A 15,081-nucleotide genomic window follows, 5' to 3' on the forward strand; every position below is an offset into this window, starting at 1 on the left:
ATTTCTAAGCATCCTTCACTGATCCACAACAAAGGTCCAGAGTTTGATCCGTCCTATTACGACAGGAAACATATTGATAAGAGTTTCAAAGTGTCTTTGTAAGCAGACATGATTGACATGAGCCAGTCTGAGTTTGGTTCCTGCAGCTTGTGCTTCATAAACAGAGCTGAAGCAGAGGCAGCGTGTGCTTGCAGGTGAATGTACACTGCTGTTATAAGAGCTGTGGAAACTCGGGTCAAAAGGACGTAACCATACTGCTGACAGTTCCAGGACAGTCACAGAGTTACAGCATCATTTGTGAACATAAAGACAGAAAGCTCATCAAAATCCTGGGATTAAAAGTCTGTCCTGGTGGTGTCCAGTCAAACACGTCTCTGTGAAAGCTTCAATCCAACAGGCTCCAAAGTCCTTCTGCTCATTTCCTCGCCAGGTTCTTGATGCTCCTGTACCATCTCTCTGTCATCCTCCTCGCTCCCTCTTTGCACTCACAGTCTTTGTGCATCATTAACACTCACATGTGAAAAACCAAAGTTTTACTGAGCAGAAGATGATCATCAGTGACTCTGTCTTTAAAATACTCTTGTTAGAAATGTACGACTTTAATGTGAAACATTCAGAGTTTTTTCTCTTGTTGTGTTTGTTTGAAGCTGCTTCCTGTTGGCTTCAGCTGTTTGGAGTTTCCATTTTCTAAACTTCTACATTCTGAACCTTCTTCAGCTCTGAACAGATGATGAAACACTGAATGATTTCAAGCACTTTGTCTAATAAACTTACATCTTTCATTCTTTATACAGATTGGAGAGATGTGATTTGTCAGAGATCAGCTGTGATTATCTGGAAGCAGTGCTGAAGCTCAACCCTTCGTATCCCAGAGAGGTGGACCTGAGTAACCACAAGCTGCAGGATTCAGGAGTGAAGCAGCTGTGTGTTCTTCTGGGGAAACCACAACATCGAATTGAAACTCTGAGGTCAGTCAGCATGTTTTAGTTGTTTGATACTGTCGATCTGTGGAACTAAAACCTTTATACAGGAAGTTTGGTTCAGCTCTTTGTAGACCTTCTAATCTCTGATCCTCTGAGTCTTACTCAGTAGTTGACGCAGAGGTGTGAAGCCTATGTGGGTGAGGACACTCGCCCAGCTCTAACTACTTTGACGTCCAGGTGTCTTCCCTGCTTGTCTTGATACAAACAAACCTGAGTAACCTTGCAGGTCAGATCTCATCAGTCACACCTGTTATGGCAGCTCTCCTCTAGATTGTAGTTCTTGTTAACCTGGGATGGTTTTAGAAGCCTGGACCACAGACTCCAAGGGAAGATATTACTGGGAAAGGCCAAAGCAACCTATTAGACCCATTAAACACTAACATAGATGAATACTCAGATTTAAACCTTTATTGTTTCACAAAGGGTTAAAAAGGGAACGTCCACAGTTTAGACTGGAGCACATTTTATTAAAGCAGTTTGACAGGAGCAAAGCAAAAAATACAAAGAATAAGTGTTTAAAATATTAATACATATAACATAATAATAATAAAAGAAGAGCCAAATAATGATAAAAAGAATGAAAAAGTTGTCCAGAGCAGCAGGATGTCTGAGGTCTGCAGAAACACAGAAACGCAGCAGCTAAAAATAGTTGTTGAAAGAAAACGAGGTGGGAGCTGCTGATTCCTGAGCTTTGATACTGGATTAGCTTCAGTAGTTATTCCCATCACTGCTGTAGGAGCTACATTTAGTCACAGCTGATTGTCTTCTTTGACCAGTCAGAATGACTACTGTTGTAAAAGCAAGCACACAAAGAACCAATGAGAGTGAAGAACAGGATAAAGAGCTTGTGTGATGGAGGCAAAGCAATAATCAGCAGACTGTAGCAGTTTATATCTGCCTGAAAGTAGGAGCTCAGCGGAGCTCAGTCCCATATCTTTGGTTAGAAACAACATCAGTGATTTACTGCTGCTCGAGATGATTCCAGCAGCTCTCATTACAGCAGCTGATGAGAGAAACAGCTGATGGCTCACAGCTCGTGCACTGTTGGATCTCCAGATGTTCACGTGGCTGAAGTCTGTGAAGAATTTGTTGTTCATGTAGTTCACACAGCCTCAGATTGGACCGAGCTCCCTGGATCACTGCAGCATCCTCAGCTGGTACATGGACGTCTCTGTTCCTCAGTCTTGGAGCCCCTGCAGGACCGTCCACACCACCAGGGTCTCCTCACTCACCTTTCCTTTGTCCTCGTCCTTCATCGGCCGTGCTGTGTCTTTGTTCCTGCGGTGTTGTTCCCACGATGCAGTGCTGATGTTCCCTCCTTGAATGCACAACAAGTACGGTGCTGGTCTTTCTCGGGTGGAGCAGAGACAGATTGAAGTCTTCCAGGCTTTAGTGCAGACTTCCCTGACAGAGGCTGCATGGCTTCTACACTGTGTGGAGGTGACTCCTGCACTTGAAGACAGGCTGCAGGTACATGTGTGATGAAGAGGACCTGCAGCAGTGTGATGGAGCTGCAGGTCTTAAGGAAGTCCTGCTGTCCTGTCCCACCCTCATCTGTACTTCCTCTGTCTTCTCTGGACTTGTCCTCCTGTTTCAGGAACAGCACTGCTTCATGCCGAGGGTGGACGGGAGCGTTGGCTCTGATTCTTTTACCGTCCACCACAAGGAGACACTGATGCTGACCTCCTGATTCATCTGCATGTGTTCCGCTTCACACTGCTCACCTCCACCAAAGACTTCACAAACATCTTCTTTCTTTGAGTCCAGTTTGTCCCACAAACACTTCCAAATGTCCTCCTCTGAGATTCTGCAGCTTCTTGCAGTGTGACTCAGCTGACTTCTGACAGACCACAGACTGGCACAGCATCCACATGTGTCTCCTTTCAAACAGGCTCTTGATGTTTCCTCTCACATCATTCTTGCCAGTCAGTCTCCTTTGTTCTCCAGCTCTGTAGCTCCAGCTGATGAAGCTTCAGTTTTTCATGTTGGTAACAGTAAACTACAGCCTCTGCTGTCAGCTGGGTAACTAAACAGAGCTGCAGCACGTCTCTGCGGTGGTGCTACATCCAGCCTGCAGACGGCCATCTACATGTTGTAGTTATTTACAGTCGCCATGCGGGCAGTGGGCTGCTCTGCTTGTGCTGTTGTTGGTGAAGCTGAAGTGAAAGCGAGAGTTAAAGCACTGAACAGTGTCCACTGAGCTTCTCATGCTATTCTCATGCTCAAAGAAGTTTAACAGGAAAGCAGGAGGCAGACGTAAACTCAAAGCACAAAGCTGAACGCACAGACATAAGGCACAGACCTACAAAATAAAACAGGAAGTACACGACAGACAGAGAGATCCAGACCAGACACAGAACTAAACATATGCAGACTCATGAGCAGACAAAATAACACCATGGACAGACAGAAGGAACACAGAGAACAGGGAGCATGGAATAAACACTGGGAGTCCAAATAACAAAACCTAAAAACAAGAACTCAGGAAGTACTGTGTTGGAACAACATCATTTGGACAGGATGATGTCTTTATACCATCACATCGTTCCTCCACCTGGTCAAACCACACAGGCTCAAACTGATCAAAAACAGCTGAGCAGGTGAATATTTTAGAAAGGTCATGTGAAGGCAGGCCGATCATAGATCGAAGCTGTTTTATCTTATTGATAAAAACTGCAGGAACCTTTCACAAGTTACTGAGGAACTATTAATATGACAAGCTGGAGAAATAATTGAACAAAGAAGCTGAGGATTGTTGGAGCATTTCTCAATAATATTTTGACAGCTTTTGACTTCTCTGCGTTGACAGTGTCCTGATACCTGTACAGACGGTCTCTCAGCATCAGAAACACACCTGCATCTTTTTCCCACTTACGTTCAGCCTTCCTGCTCTCTCGTCTGGCTGAACGAGCGGCCTCGTTTATCCACGGGTCCGATTGTGGTTTCATAGTTTTAAAAGGAGCAACCTCATCAAGGACAGTTTGGCATTTATCATAAAAATTAGATGTCATCTGCTCGGTACCATCGCCGAGGGGAGATCTTAAACTTCTTAAAAGCACTAGAAAATAGTTCTGTTGCAGATGGGTTAAATAGACGACAATGGGGTGTTGGAATAAGAGGAGTAAAATGGCAGTGAGATAAAAATATATCAAACACAACACTGAAAAAACAGCATCACGTTTCCATGTTTAGGACCGGTAACCCTAAAGACAGCACGAGATCCAACGTATGAGCCTGTTTCTGGGTTGGGCCCAACACAAACTGAGCACGACTGAAGGAGTCAAACTTAAAAAATCTCTGGCCAGAGGATTGGAGGAACAACACGTGAATATTAAAATCTCTGACAATTAAAGTTTGATCACAGTTTGGCACGAAAGCAGCTAAAAAGTCTTGAATAAAATCCTTGTGATGTTTTGGAGGCACCCACATCGGCTCATCGGCCGATGTGGGTGCCCGACCTATCGGCCGTAGGTTCTGAGGGTTTACTCCACCTGAGCGTAGACGGGGAGGACGCTGGGCGGGTTTATTGTAGTACGCCCAACAACAGATGTCAGACAGGCGTAAGCCATATCCAGAGAGCGCCAGTAGTTGATGCGGTCGAATCCAGTCGGGTTAGGCTGAGGTGTTTTTCCAAGTTGTATCCAGGTAGCTTTCATTCTCACCAATAAGCCACTGCATTTCCCACGGCGTCTACGGTGGCCAGTCAGTTGAGGTGGGGCCGAAGCACAACGGAGACAAGCTGGAACTCCTGACAGGAACGGGGCAGAGAAGCTTCCCTGATATCCACGATTGCAATAAACAGGTTTTAAATGAGAAGATCTTAAAGCCAGCAGTGTTTGGTGATCATATACAAGCAGAGAGTTTGCATTTTTGAAGACAAATGAAAACTAAAACATGAATACAAACAGAGTTGGACAGCAGGCCGTACACACTGCTGCCATCTTGACTCTTAAGAAAAGACTGTCATGTGACTGTCATAAAAGTCTGTATCCCAGAGCAGGTGTGGGACTTCCTGCAATGGAGTAACACGTGTCTCTGAAGGCTCCTGTCTTCATTTGTGCTACAGCTGAAGTTAACAGTCTTATACTTTATATTATAACTTTATTTGAGAAGAAATGGCATCCAACCCTTGAAAATACAAGCTCACAGGAGGAGCGGCGACTAGGCCCGGCGCGATCTCGGGCGAGAGTATCGATGATGGCCAAAGGGCAGCGTCCAGCTCTACGGCCGCTGAAGAGCAGACTCAACAGACATGATGTGGATCCTACTGCTCTAAAATTGGAGCTTCTTCAATCCATTAAAGAGGACATTAGTACGCTGTTAAAAGAAGAACTCAGAAATGCATTGAAAGAAGATTTTGACAATATAAGGGCTGACGTGCAAGGACTGAGAAATGAGATCGCTAACAGCATGGCGGCGACGCACGTTGAAGTTGATGGAATAAAGATTACAGTGAAAGAAGCTGAGGATGGGCTGTCAATGTGGAGCGATGAGGTGACCACCCTGCAGTCTACAGTAGAGAGTATGAAGGAGGAGCTGTCTGACCTGAAGGATAAATGTGATGAAGGCAGGAAGCAGAGAGCTAACATCCACATCATAGGCATCCCAGAGGGCCTGGACTCGAGCTCCTCCACGGCCGTATCTGTGCTACTACGTGAAGTGCTGGGTATGGATAAAGACGTTATTGTTGACCGCTCACACAGGAGCCCTATCCTGAGAAAGCCAGCTGGTATCCCGCACGCCGTCATAGCCGAGCGTCACTACTACCAGGATTGTGTGGAAATTCTACGCCGTGCCAGGGCCCAAGCCCCGCTTGAGTTTAACGGACAACCTATTGCAATATTAGGACTGGGCGATATGACCCAAAATTCATATCTTGATATTCTTTAGCTGGATGGCGATATATGATATATATACAGTGGGGCAAAAAAGTATTTAGTCAGCCACCGATTGTGCAAGTTCCCCCACTTAAAATGATGACAGAGGTCAGTAATTTGCACCAGAGGTACACTTCAACTGTGAGAGACAGAATGTGAAAAAAAAATCCATGAATCCACATGGTAGGATTTGTAAAGAATTTATTCGTAAATCAGGGTGGAAAATAAGTATTTGGTCACCTCAAACAAGGAAAATCTCTGGCTCTCACAGACCTGTAACGTCTTCCGTAAGAAGCTTTTCTGTCCCCCACTCGTTACCTGTATGAATGGCACCTGTTTGAACTCTTCATCTGTATAAAAGACACCTGTCCATAGCCTCAAACAGTCAGACTCCAAACTCCGCCATGGCCAAGACCAAAGAGCTTTCGAAGGACACCAGGAAAAGTATTGTAGACCTGCACCAGACTGGGAAGAGTGAATCTACAATAGGCAAGCAGCTTGGTGTGAAAAAAATCAACTGTGGGAGCAATCATCAGAAAATGGAAGACATACAAGACCACTGATAATCTCCCTCGATCTGGGGCTCCACGCAAGATCTCATCCCGTGGGGTCAAAATGATCATGAGAACGGTGAGCAAAGATCCCAGAACCACATGGGGGGACCTGGTGAATGACCTGCAGAGAGCTGGGACCAAAGTAACAAAGGTCACCATCAGTAACACACTACAACGGCAGGGAATCAAATCCCGCAGTGCCAGACGTGTTCCGCTGCTGAAGCCAGTGCATGTCCAGGCCCGTCTGAAGTTTGCCAGAGAGCACATGGATGATACAGCAGAGGATTGGGAGAATGTCATGTGGTCAGATGAAACCAAAGTAGAACTTTTTGGTATAAACTCAACTCGTCGTGTTTGGAGGAAGAAGAATACTGAGTTGCATCCCAAGAACACCATACCTACTGTGAAGCATGGGGGTGGAAACATCATGCTATGGGGCTGTTTTTCTGCCAAGGGGACAGGACGACTGATCCATGTTAAGGACAGAATGAATGGGGCCATGTATCGTGAGATTTTGAGCCAAAACCTCCTTCCATCAGTGAGAACTTTGAAGATGAAACGAGGCTGGGTCTTCCAACATGACAATGATCCAAAACACACCACCCGGGCAACAAAGGAGTGGCTCCGTAAGAAGCATTTGAAAGTCCTGGAGTGGCCTAGCCAGTCTCCAGACCTCAACCCCATAGAAAATCTGTGGCGGGAGTTGAAAGTCCGTGTTGCTCTGCGACAGCCCCAAAACATCACTGCTCTCGAGAAGATCTGCATGGAGGAATGGGCCAAAATACCAGCTACTGTGTGTGCAAACCTGGTAAAGACCTATAGTAAACATTTGACCTCTGTTATTGCCAACAAAGGTTATGTTACAAAGTATTGAGTTGTATTTTTGTTATTGACCAAATACTTATTTTCCACCCTGATTTACGAATAAATTCTTTACAAATCCTACCATGTGGATTCATGGATTTTTTTTTCACATTCTGTCTCTCACAGTTGAAGTGTACCTCTGGTGCAAATTACTGACCTCTGTCATCATTTTAGGTGGGGGAACTTGCACAATCGGTGGCTGACTAAATACTTTTTTGCCCCACTGTATCAATATTTTTAAAGCCAGAAAGTAAGAACAAAAAGAGAGTTCTTAGTCAAAGCTGCGTCCCAAATCTCACACAGGCACATTTATTAACATACAGCATAGATGTACATGAAACAATTACTCAGAAATAAATTATCAGCATTTATTAAATAATAATGCTCCATAAATAAAAGAAAACAATGTTGTTTTTGTGCATAACAAAAAGCTCACAATTGTGCAGTTAAAATCTAAACTAACTTATGCTGAGCATAATAACAAGCAGCTGCTCTGTTCCCAGGTTCTACTGCGTGACTGACAACCTGGAGTTTGAAATCCTCTTTGTAACCGTGTCTCTTACAGGTGCCATTTATGGTCCTTATACACACTCAATAAAGTAATATTACTTTAGAGCAGAGTACGTACCACTCCGCGAGGCTCCTCGGTAGCTGTAATGCTCCAACAATCCATCAAGCGGTGCGGCCTCGTAGCTTAGCAAAGTCGTACCAAAACATTTTTTGAAATGTTTCTGAGCGCCGTGTAGCACATAAAATCGGTTCAAGGTCAGTAAGCACAACCAGAATTCATCCAAAAGGCGCACTGTCGAATTTTGAGAAAATTACAGGATTTTAAGTGCAACTTATAGTGCAGAAAATATAGTTTATGGTTTTCCTTTGATCTTAGCAAATATCTACGCCTCTAATTGGGACGATCACAGATTTTTCACTGAAGTCTTTACACGGCTCCCCAATATGTCATCACACAATATCATCCTTGAGGGAGACCTAAACTGCTCATTATCTGCTATGGACCACAGTTCACACAAAAGTTACAGAATGTGATTATAAGACTGGTGATTTCTCCTCTTGTTTTTTCAGTGTGTATTCCTGATGCCTGCTCCAACTATCAGCCATGGAGATTCAACTCAGTGTTGTTAGCAGATGAAGAGTTTGTCAGTTACAAAAGGTCTGAGAGGCCAAATAATTTCATTTTGTGCAAAATAGAATAAAATAGTGACCGAGCGCCTCTCTCAGTTAGCTGATGAAATTACTAAACTACATGCTGTGTACAGCCACTCTCCTGAGCCTGTATTATATACACAGTGGTTACAATGAAAAACTGAATACAATCTCATATCTACAAAACAGGCTGAGTCAAAGTTGCAGCTACACTTATGAACATGGAGAAAAAACAGGCAAGTTATCAGCTCACCAGCTACGACTAAGAACAAACAACCAACTATCCTTGAGATCTACAATGATTTCAATAAGTTTTTTGATATTCCCTCCTTGGGAGAAGATGCGATCGCTAGTCTGGAGGAACCTGTCTCTAATGTTGAAACTGAAACGGCCATACGGAGCATGCAGTCTGGAAAATCAGTTTTCTGACCGACTGAATTCACTGTTAAAATCAACTTTTGAAGAATCCTTCCTCTAATAGTCGTTGCCTCCAACAATGCATCAAGCAGTGATGTGTTTAATTGTAAAACAGGAAAAAGACCATTTAGATTGTCGTTCATGTCGTTTAATATCTTTGTTCAACACAGACACCAAGATCCTGGCTCAAGTGTTGGCCCGTCGGTTACACAAGTATTTGTCCTCCATTATTTCACAGGACCAGACGGGCTTTATTAGGCACTCTTTTTTAACATTAAAGCTCTATTAAATATAATTTATACCCATGTTAAAGGTGATACATTGGAAACTGTAGTTTGGCTTGACGCAGAAAAGGTGTTGGATCGGGTGAGATTGGATTTTTTTTTTTTTTTTTATACGCTTAAAAAATGTGGCTTTAATTTTGTATCTTGGATAAAAGTATTGTATTGCTCCCCTCTAACAGCTGTCCGGACTAACAATAATCTGTCCCCCAGGACAGGGATGCCCTCTGTCTCCTTTTTGCCGTTGAACCGCTAGCTGTTGCTCTGAGACAATGTGTTGGTGTTGAGGGAAAACATCGAGGGGGTATCGAACATGAAGTCTCTCTTTATTCCGACGACATGCTTTTATTTGTTTCCAACCCATCGAATAGCCTCCACAAACCTTTGGATAGACTTACAATAATAATAATAATACGTTTTATTTATAGGCACATTTAAGAGCCTCAAGGTCACCTTAATGCATACTTAAGGAATTTGGGACAATTTCTGGATATAAAGTGAATTTTGGGAAGAGCGAAGCAAAGTCTATCTGTACGACAACTGGCGAGTTTTGTGTATTTTAGCACCTATTAAACCCAGCTATAACAAGTTTAAGTACTCGGGCATCTGGGTGACACAAAACCACAAAGACTTGTATAAAACGATCTTCCTTTATTGTCGAAGCTTAAAGAGGATTTTGGAAAATGTGAGTTTTATATTTATGGTGGGGATGCAGAACAAGGACCAAAGATGAATGTGATGCTGAATCAGCAGAACACTTGGACTCATTTGATTCCAGCTTTGATATCATTGATTTCAATATGTCCATTTCTTTCACACTTCACCTTTAAAAGTGAAGCCTTGTGGTTCCTGGAAGGAAAAACACGACTTTTTCAAGTCGTTGTCCTGTTTTTATGAGAAATGTACGACTTTAATGTGAAACATTCAGAGTTTTTTTTCTTGTTGTGTTTGTTTGAAGCTGCTTCCTGTTGGCTTCAGCTGTTTGGAGTTTCCATTTTCTAAACTTCTACATTCTGAACCTTCTTCAGCTCTGAACAGATGATGAAACACTGAATGATTTCAAGCACTTTGTCTAATAAACTTACATCTTTCATTCTTTGTACAGATTGAAGGACTGTGGTTTGTCAGATATTGGCCTTGATTATCTGGCAGCAGCGCTGAGGTCCAACCCCTACCATCTGAGAGAGCTGGACCTGAGTAACAACAAGGAGCTGCAGGATCCAGGAGTGAAGCATCTGTGTGGTTTCCTGAAGAGTCGAGGATGTAAACTTGAAACTCTGAGGTCAGTCAGCATGTTTTAGTTGTGCTGAGATGAATATGTTGTGAAAGTTGTGCTGACACTAAACTGCAGACATCAGGCTGATATTATACTGATCCACACTGAGGATCTTCATGGTAAAGTCTGTTTTCTTCTTCTCTGGTTTAGTCCATTGATTGCAGCAGAACAATGATCACATTTCAAACAGTGATACTCAACGTATGGCCCGTGGCCCACACGCGGCCTGCCCACCTTTCCTAATTCAGAGAGAGGGGACCCTGATTAACTGTGTAGCTTCTTCCTCACAGTTCTAAGTATCAGACACAACAATGAATAATCCACAGCTGACTGTCTTTAGCAGGTCAAAGGTCACAGCACACAGCAGACAGTCAGAAATATTCTAACTCTGATCATTTATCAGTTGTGACACTGTGAGACTTGATCAGAGGTGTGATCATCACAGCAGAGGCCTTTGTGTCAAAGTCACTGAGGATCAAACAGAAACACATGAAGCAGATTTTCCTCTTCTGGCTTTTTATAGCAGATAACCTTCAAAATATTCTGCAGTCGATCAAAAACTGAAGCAAACCATGAATCAACATGTGAACATGACCTGATGCTGCTGAAGTGAAGCAAAGTTACAGAGGTTTGATTACAGACACAGCTGAGAGTTTGTAATCTGTCATCATTTTAAAAAGTTTCCATGGAACAGCAGAAATGAGGCTTTCCTGTCAGAGGCCGACAGCACTGAACACAACAGCAGACTGGTGGCTAATAAACAGTGAATGATGCAGAAACAGATGTTTGAAGCTGTTCTTGGAGTACACTGAGAGAGAGAGAGCTGTGCAGGCAGGAACAGCCAAAGTCAGAGAGAATTCATGAGCATATTTATCAAACGTGAAGCAGAGTTTGGATCTTCTTCTGCTGCTGGTTCACTCAGTTTTGGTTGGAGACAGATGAAACCTGCAGCTTCAGGATCTGTGAGCTGTCCACTTTCAGCCCCGACGGCGTGTCCGTGTACGTGCCGTCGAGTGAACGATCCACGCTCTGTGTTTCCATCTTTGTGTGTTTAGCTGCTCTCATTTACTGTTTTAGCTGTTTGCTGCTTGTTGAAATAGTTTGTGAGCTTTAACCTGAGATTCTGGCAAAATACATTTATATTAAACATCGATTAAGGATTGAATGAATCAACATCGTTTTATTCAAATTAAAACCATTTAAATGGGAAAATCTATTTTTTTACACCCGCCTCTAATGCTTGGTAATGTCAGCTGGTCCATGTGCAGCTGGCTGTGAGGCTCAGGGAGCGTCTACAAAGTGCAACACTGAAAAAACATCATCCATAAATATTGAGTAATAACTGGACTCTCATACAGCCAGACTCAAATGCCTTTAAACATCAGCTTATCCTGCTGATCCAAGTCCAACACTGAGTTTGTAAAAACATGTTTGTCAATCATTTTGTTTGGTTTCTGAGGAAGATGATTCAATAACTTGCTGCTAATACACAACATTTCATCATATTTCCTCATAACCCTCTTTTGTCTGACCATTTGATCCCATTTGAATTTGCAATAAAGGATCCACAGAGTTTGGTGACAATAATGACAGTAGATGTTTGTGTGAAAGTGCTGGAAGCAAATGAGTGTGTGATGTTCTTTCAGTGTTGCACTTTGTAGACGCTCCCTGAGCACTGGTCTCACAGCCAGCTGCACATAGAGACCAGTGTTGTTAGTCCAGGTCAGAAGATGACTTGTTGGAATGAAAATGAGCTTGTAGTTTGTCTGCTTTAATAATGTGACTGGAAAAAGGTGTTGGACTTCAAATGTGTCCATTTCTTTCACACTTCACCTTTAAAAGTGAAGCCATGTGGTTCCTGGAAGGAAAAACACGACTTTTTCAAGTCTTTGTCCTGTTTTTATGAGAAATGTTCGACTTTAATGTGAAACATTCAGAGTTTTTTCTCTTGTTGTGTTTGTTTGAAGCTGCTTCCTGTTGGCTTCAGCTGTTTGGAGTTTCCATTTTCTAAACTTCTACATTCTGAACCTTCTTCAGCTCTGAACAGATGATGAAACACTGAATGATTTCAAGCTCACACTTTGTCTAATAAACTTACATCTTTCATTCTTTATACAGATTGAAGCGCTGTGGTCTGTCAGAGATCAGCTGTGATTATCTGGCAGTAGCACTGAAGTCCAACCCCTCCCATCTGAGAGAGCTGGACCTGAGTAACAACAAGGAGCTGCAGGATCCAGGAGTGAAGCATCTGTGTGGTTTTCTGGAGAGTCCAGGATTTAAACTTGAAACTCTGAGGTCAGTCAGCATGTTTTAGTTGTGCTGAGATGAATATGATGTGAAAGTTGTGCTGACACTAAACTGCAGACATCAGGCTGATATTATACTGATCCACACTGAGGATCTTCATGGTAAAGTCTGTTTTCTTCTTCTCTGGTTTAGTCCATTGACTGTAGCAGAACAATGTTCACATTTCAAACAGTGATACTCAACGTATGGCCCGCGGCCCACACGCGGCCTGCCCACCTTTCCTGATTCAGAGAGAGGGGACCCTGATTAACTGTGCAGCTTCTTCCTCACAGTTCTAAGTATCAGACACAACAATGAATAATCCACAGCTGACTGTCTTTAGCAGGTCAAAGGTCACAGCACACAGCAGACAGTCAGAAATATTCTAACTCTGATCATTTATCAGTTGTGACACTGTGAGACTTGATCAGAGGTGTGATCATCACAGCAGAGGCCTTTGTGTCAAAGTCACTGAGGATCAAACAGAAACACATGAAGCAGATTTTCCTCTTCTGGCTTTTTATAGCAGATAACCTTCAAAATATTCTGCAGTCGATCAAAAACTGAAGGAAACCGAATGTGTTATCTACCACAAATTCTTTAACATGGCAAGATTTTGGATGGAAGAATTTAATTAGATTCTTCATCACACCAAAGCAGAAATCCAAAATAAGTGGTTCAGGCGCTTCATGCTGGAGGGAGTGCGGGGAGGTCGCTGCAGGTTGCTTCCGTGTCTTCTGGTCATGCCCTAAACTGAAGACCTTTTGGGAAGAGATTAAACAAATGGTGATGGATGTGCTGGAAGTAACACTGGACTTCTCCTTTAGTACCATGTACCTTGGGAATATCCCTGAGGATATAAATAACAGAGACTCATACTTACTGAAAATAGTTATGGTTGCATGCAAAAAGGCAATTACTAAGTGTTTGTTGCAGACAAGCCCCCCCCCCACACGGAAGCTGGTCATAGACATTATTAACACAATTCATCATATGGAACTGATCACCCTCTCACTGCGGCTACAGAAGGAGAAAGGAGAGAAACTTTGGGAACGATGGGATCGTTATACGTCAAGAGACTAGAAACTGATACCTCTGTGATGCAGAGGGACAACTGCGAATTTGTTTGAATGGAACATGCACCTGTGTAATATGTAGTATGTGTAAGTAAAACAAGGCGTTGTGTATTTTGGAATATGCGAACATATGTGACTGTGTTGGTTTCCCTTGCCCTCCTTAGTTCTGTATGTAAAATAAGATGAAAATCAATAAAGAGAAAGTATTAAAAAAAAAAAACTGAAGGAAACCATGAAGCAGACTGGTGGCTAATAAACAGTGAATGATGCAGAAACAGATGTTTGAAGCTGTTCTTGGAGTACACTGAGAGAGAGAGAGCTGTGCAGGCAGGAACAGCCAAAGTCAGAGAGAATTCATGAGCATATTTATCAAACGTGAAGCAGAGTTTGGATCTTCTTTTGCTGCTGGTTCACTCAGTTTTGGTTGGAGACAGATGAAACCTGCAGCTTCAGGATCTGTGAGCTGTCCACTTTCAGCCCCGACGGCGTGTCCGTGTACGTGCCGTCGAGTGAACGATCCACGCTCTGTGTTTCCATCTTTATGTGTTTAGCTGCTCTCATTTACTGTTTTAGCTGTTTGCTGCTTGTTGAAATCGTTTGTGAGCTTTAACCTGAGATTTTGGCAAAATACATTTATATTAAACATCGATTCAGGATTGAATGAATCAACATCGTTTTATTCAAATTAAAACCATTTAAATGGGAAAATCTATTTTTTTACACCTGCCTCTAATGCTTGGTAATGTCAGCTGGTCCATGTGCAGCTGGCTGTGAGGCTCAGGGAGCGTCTACAAAGTGCAACACTGAAAAAACATCATCCATAAATATTGAGTAATAACTGGACTCTCATACAGCGAGACTCAAATGCCTTTAAACATCAGCTTATTCTGCTGATCCAAGTCCAACACTGAGTTTGTAAAAACATGTTTGTCAATCATTTTGTTTGGTTTCTGAGGAAGATGATTCAATAACTTGCTGCTAATACACAACATTTCATCATATTTCCTCATAACCCTCTTTTGTCTGACCATTTGATCCCATTTGAATTTGCAATAAAGGATCCACAGAGTTTGGTGACAATAATGACAGTAGATGTTTGTGTGAAAGTGCTGGAAGCAAATGAGTGTGTGATGTTCTTTCAGTGTTGCACTTTGTAGACGCTCCCTGAGCACTGGTCTCACAGCCAGCTGCACATAGAGACCAGTGTTGTTAGTCCAGGTCAGAAGATGACTTGTTGGAATGAAAATGAGCTTGTAGTTTGTCTGCTTTAATAATGTGACTGGAAAAAGGTGTTGGACTTCAAATG

General features: G+C 42.8%; 1 protein-coding gene across 1 annotated transcript in view; it reads left to right on the plus strand.

Moving 5' to 3' along the window:
• LOC146658514 (ribonuclease inhibitor-like) overlaps window positions 1-15,081 on the plus strand; it is a 29,598-nt gene that overhangs the window by 7,044 nt on the left and 7,473 nt on the right. The window contains exon 2 of the mRNA XM_085422167.1: window positions 12,532-12,708. Within this exon, the coding sequence (XP_085278293.1) occupies window positions 12,532-12,708 (177 nt within the window). The remainder of the gene's footprint in view (window positions 1-12,531; window positions 12,709-15,081) is intronic.

Source organism: Rhamphochromis longiceps, linkage group LG11 (assembly GCF_057381845.1).
Source record: "Rhamphochromis longiceps isolate RC_006_pf linkage group LG11, R_longiceps_female_GT1.1, whole genome shotgun sequence".
Taxonomy (NCBI): domain Eukaryota; kingdom Metazoa; phylum Chordata; class Actinopteri; order Cichliformes; family Cichlidae; genus Rhamphochromis; species Rhamphochromis longiceps.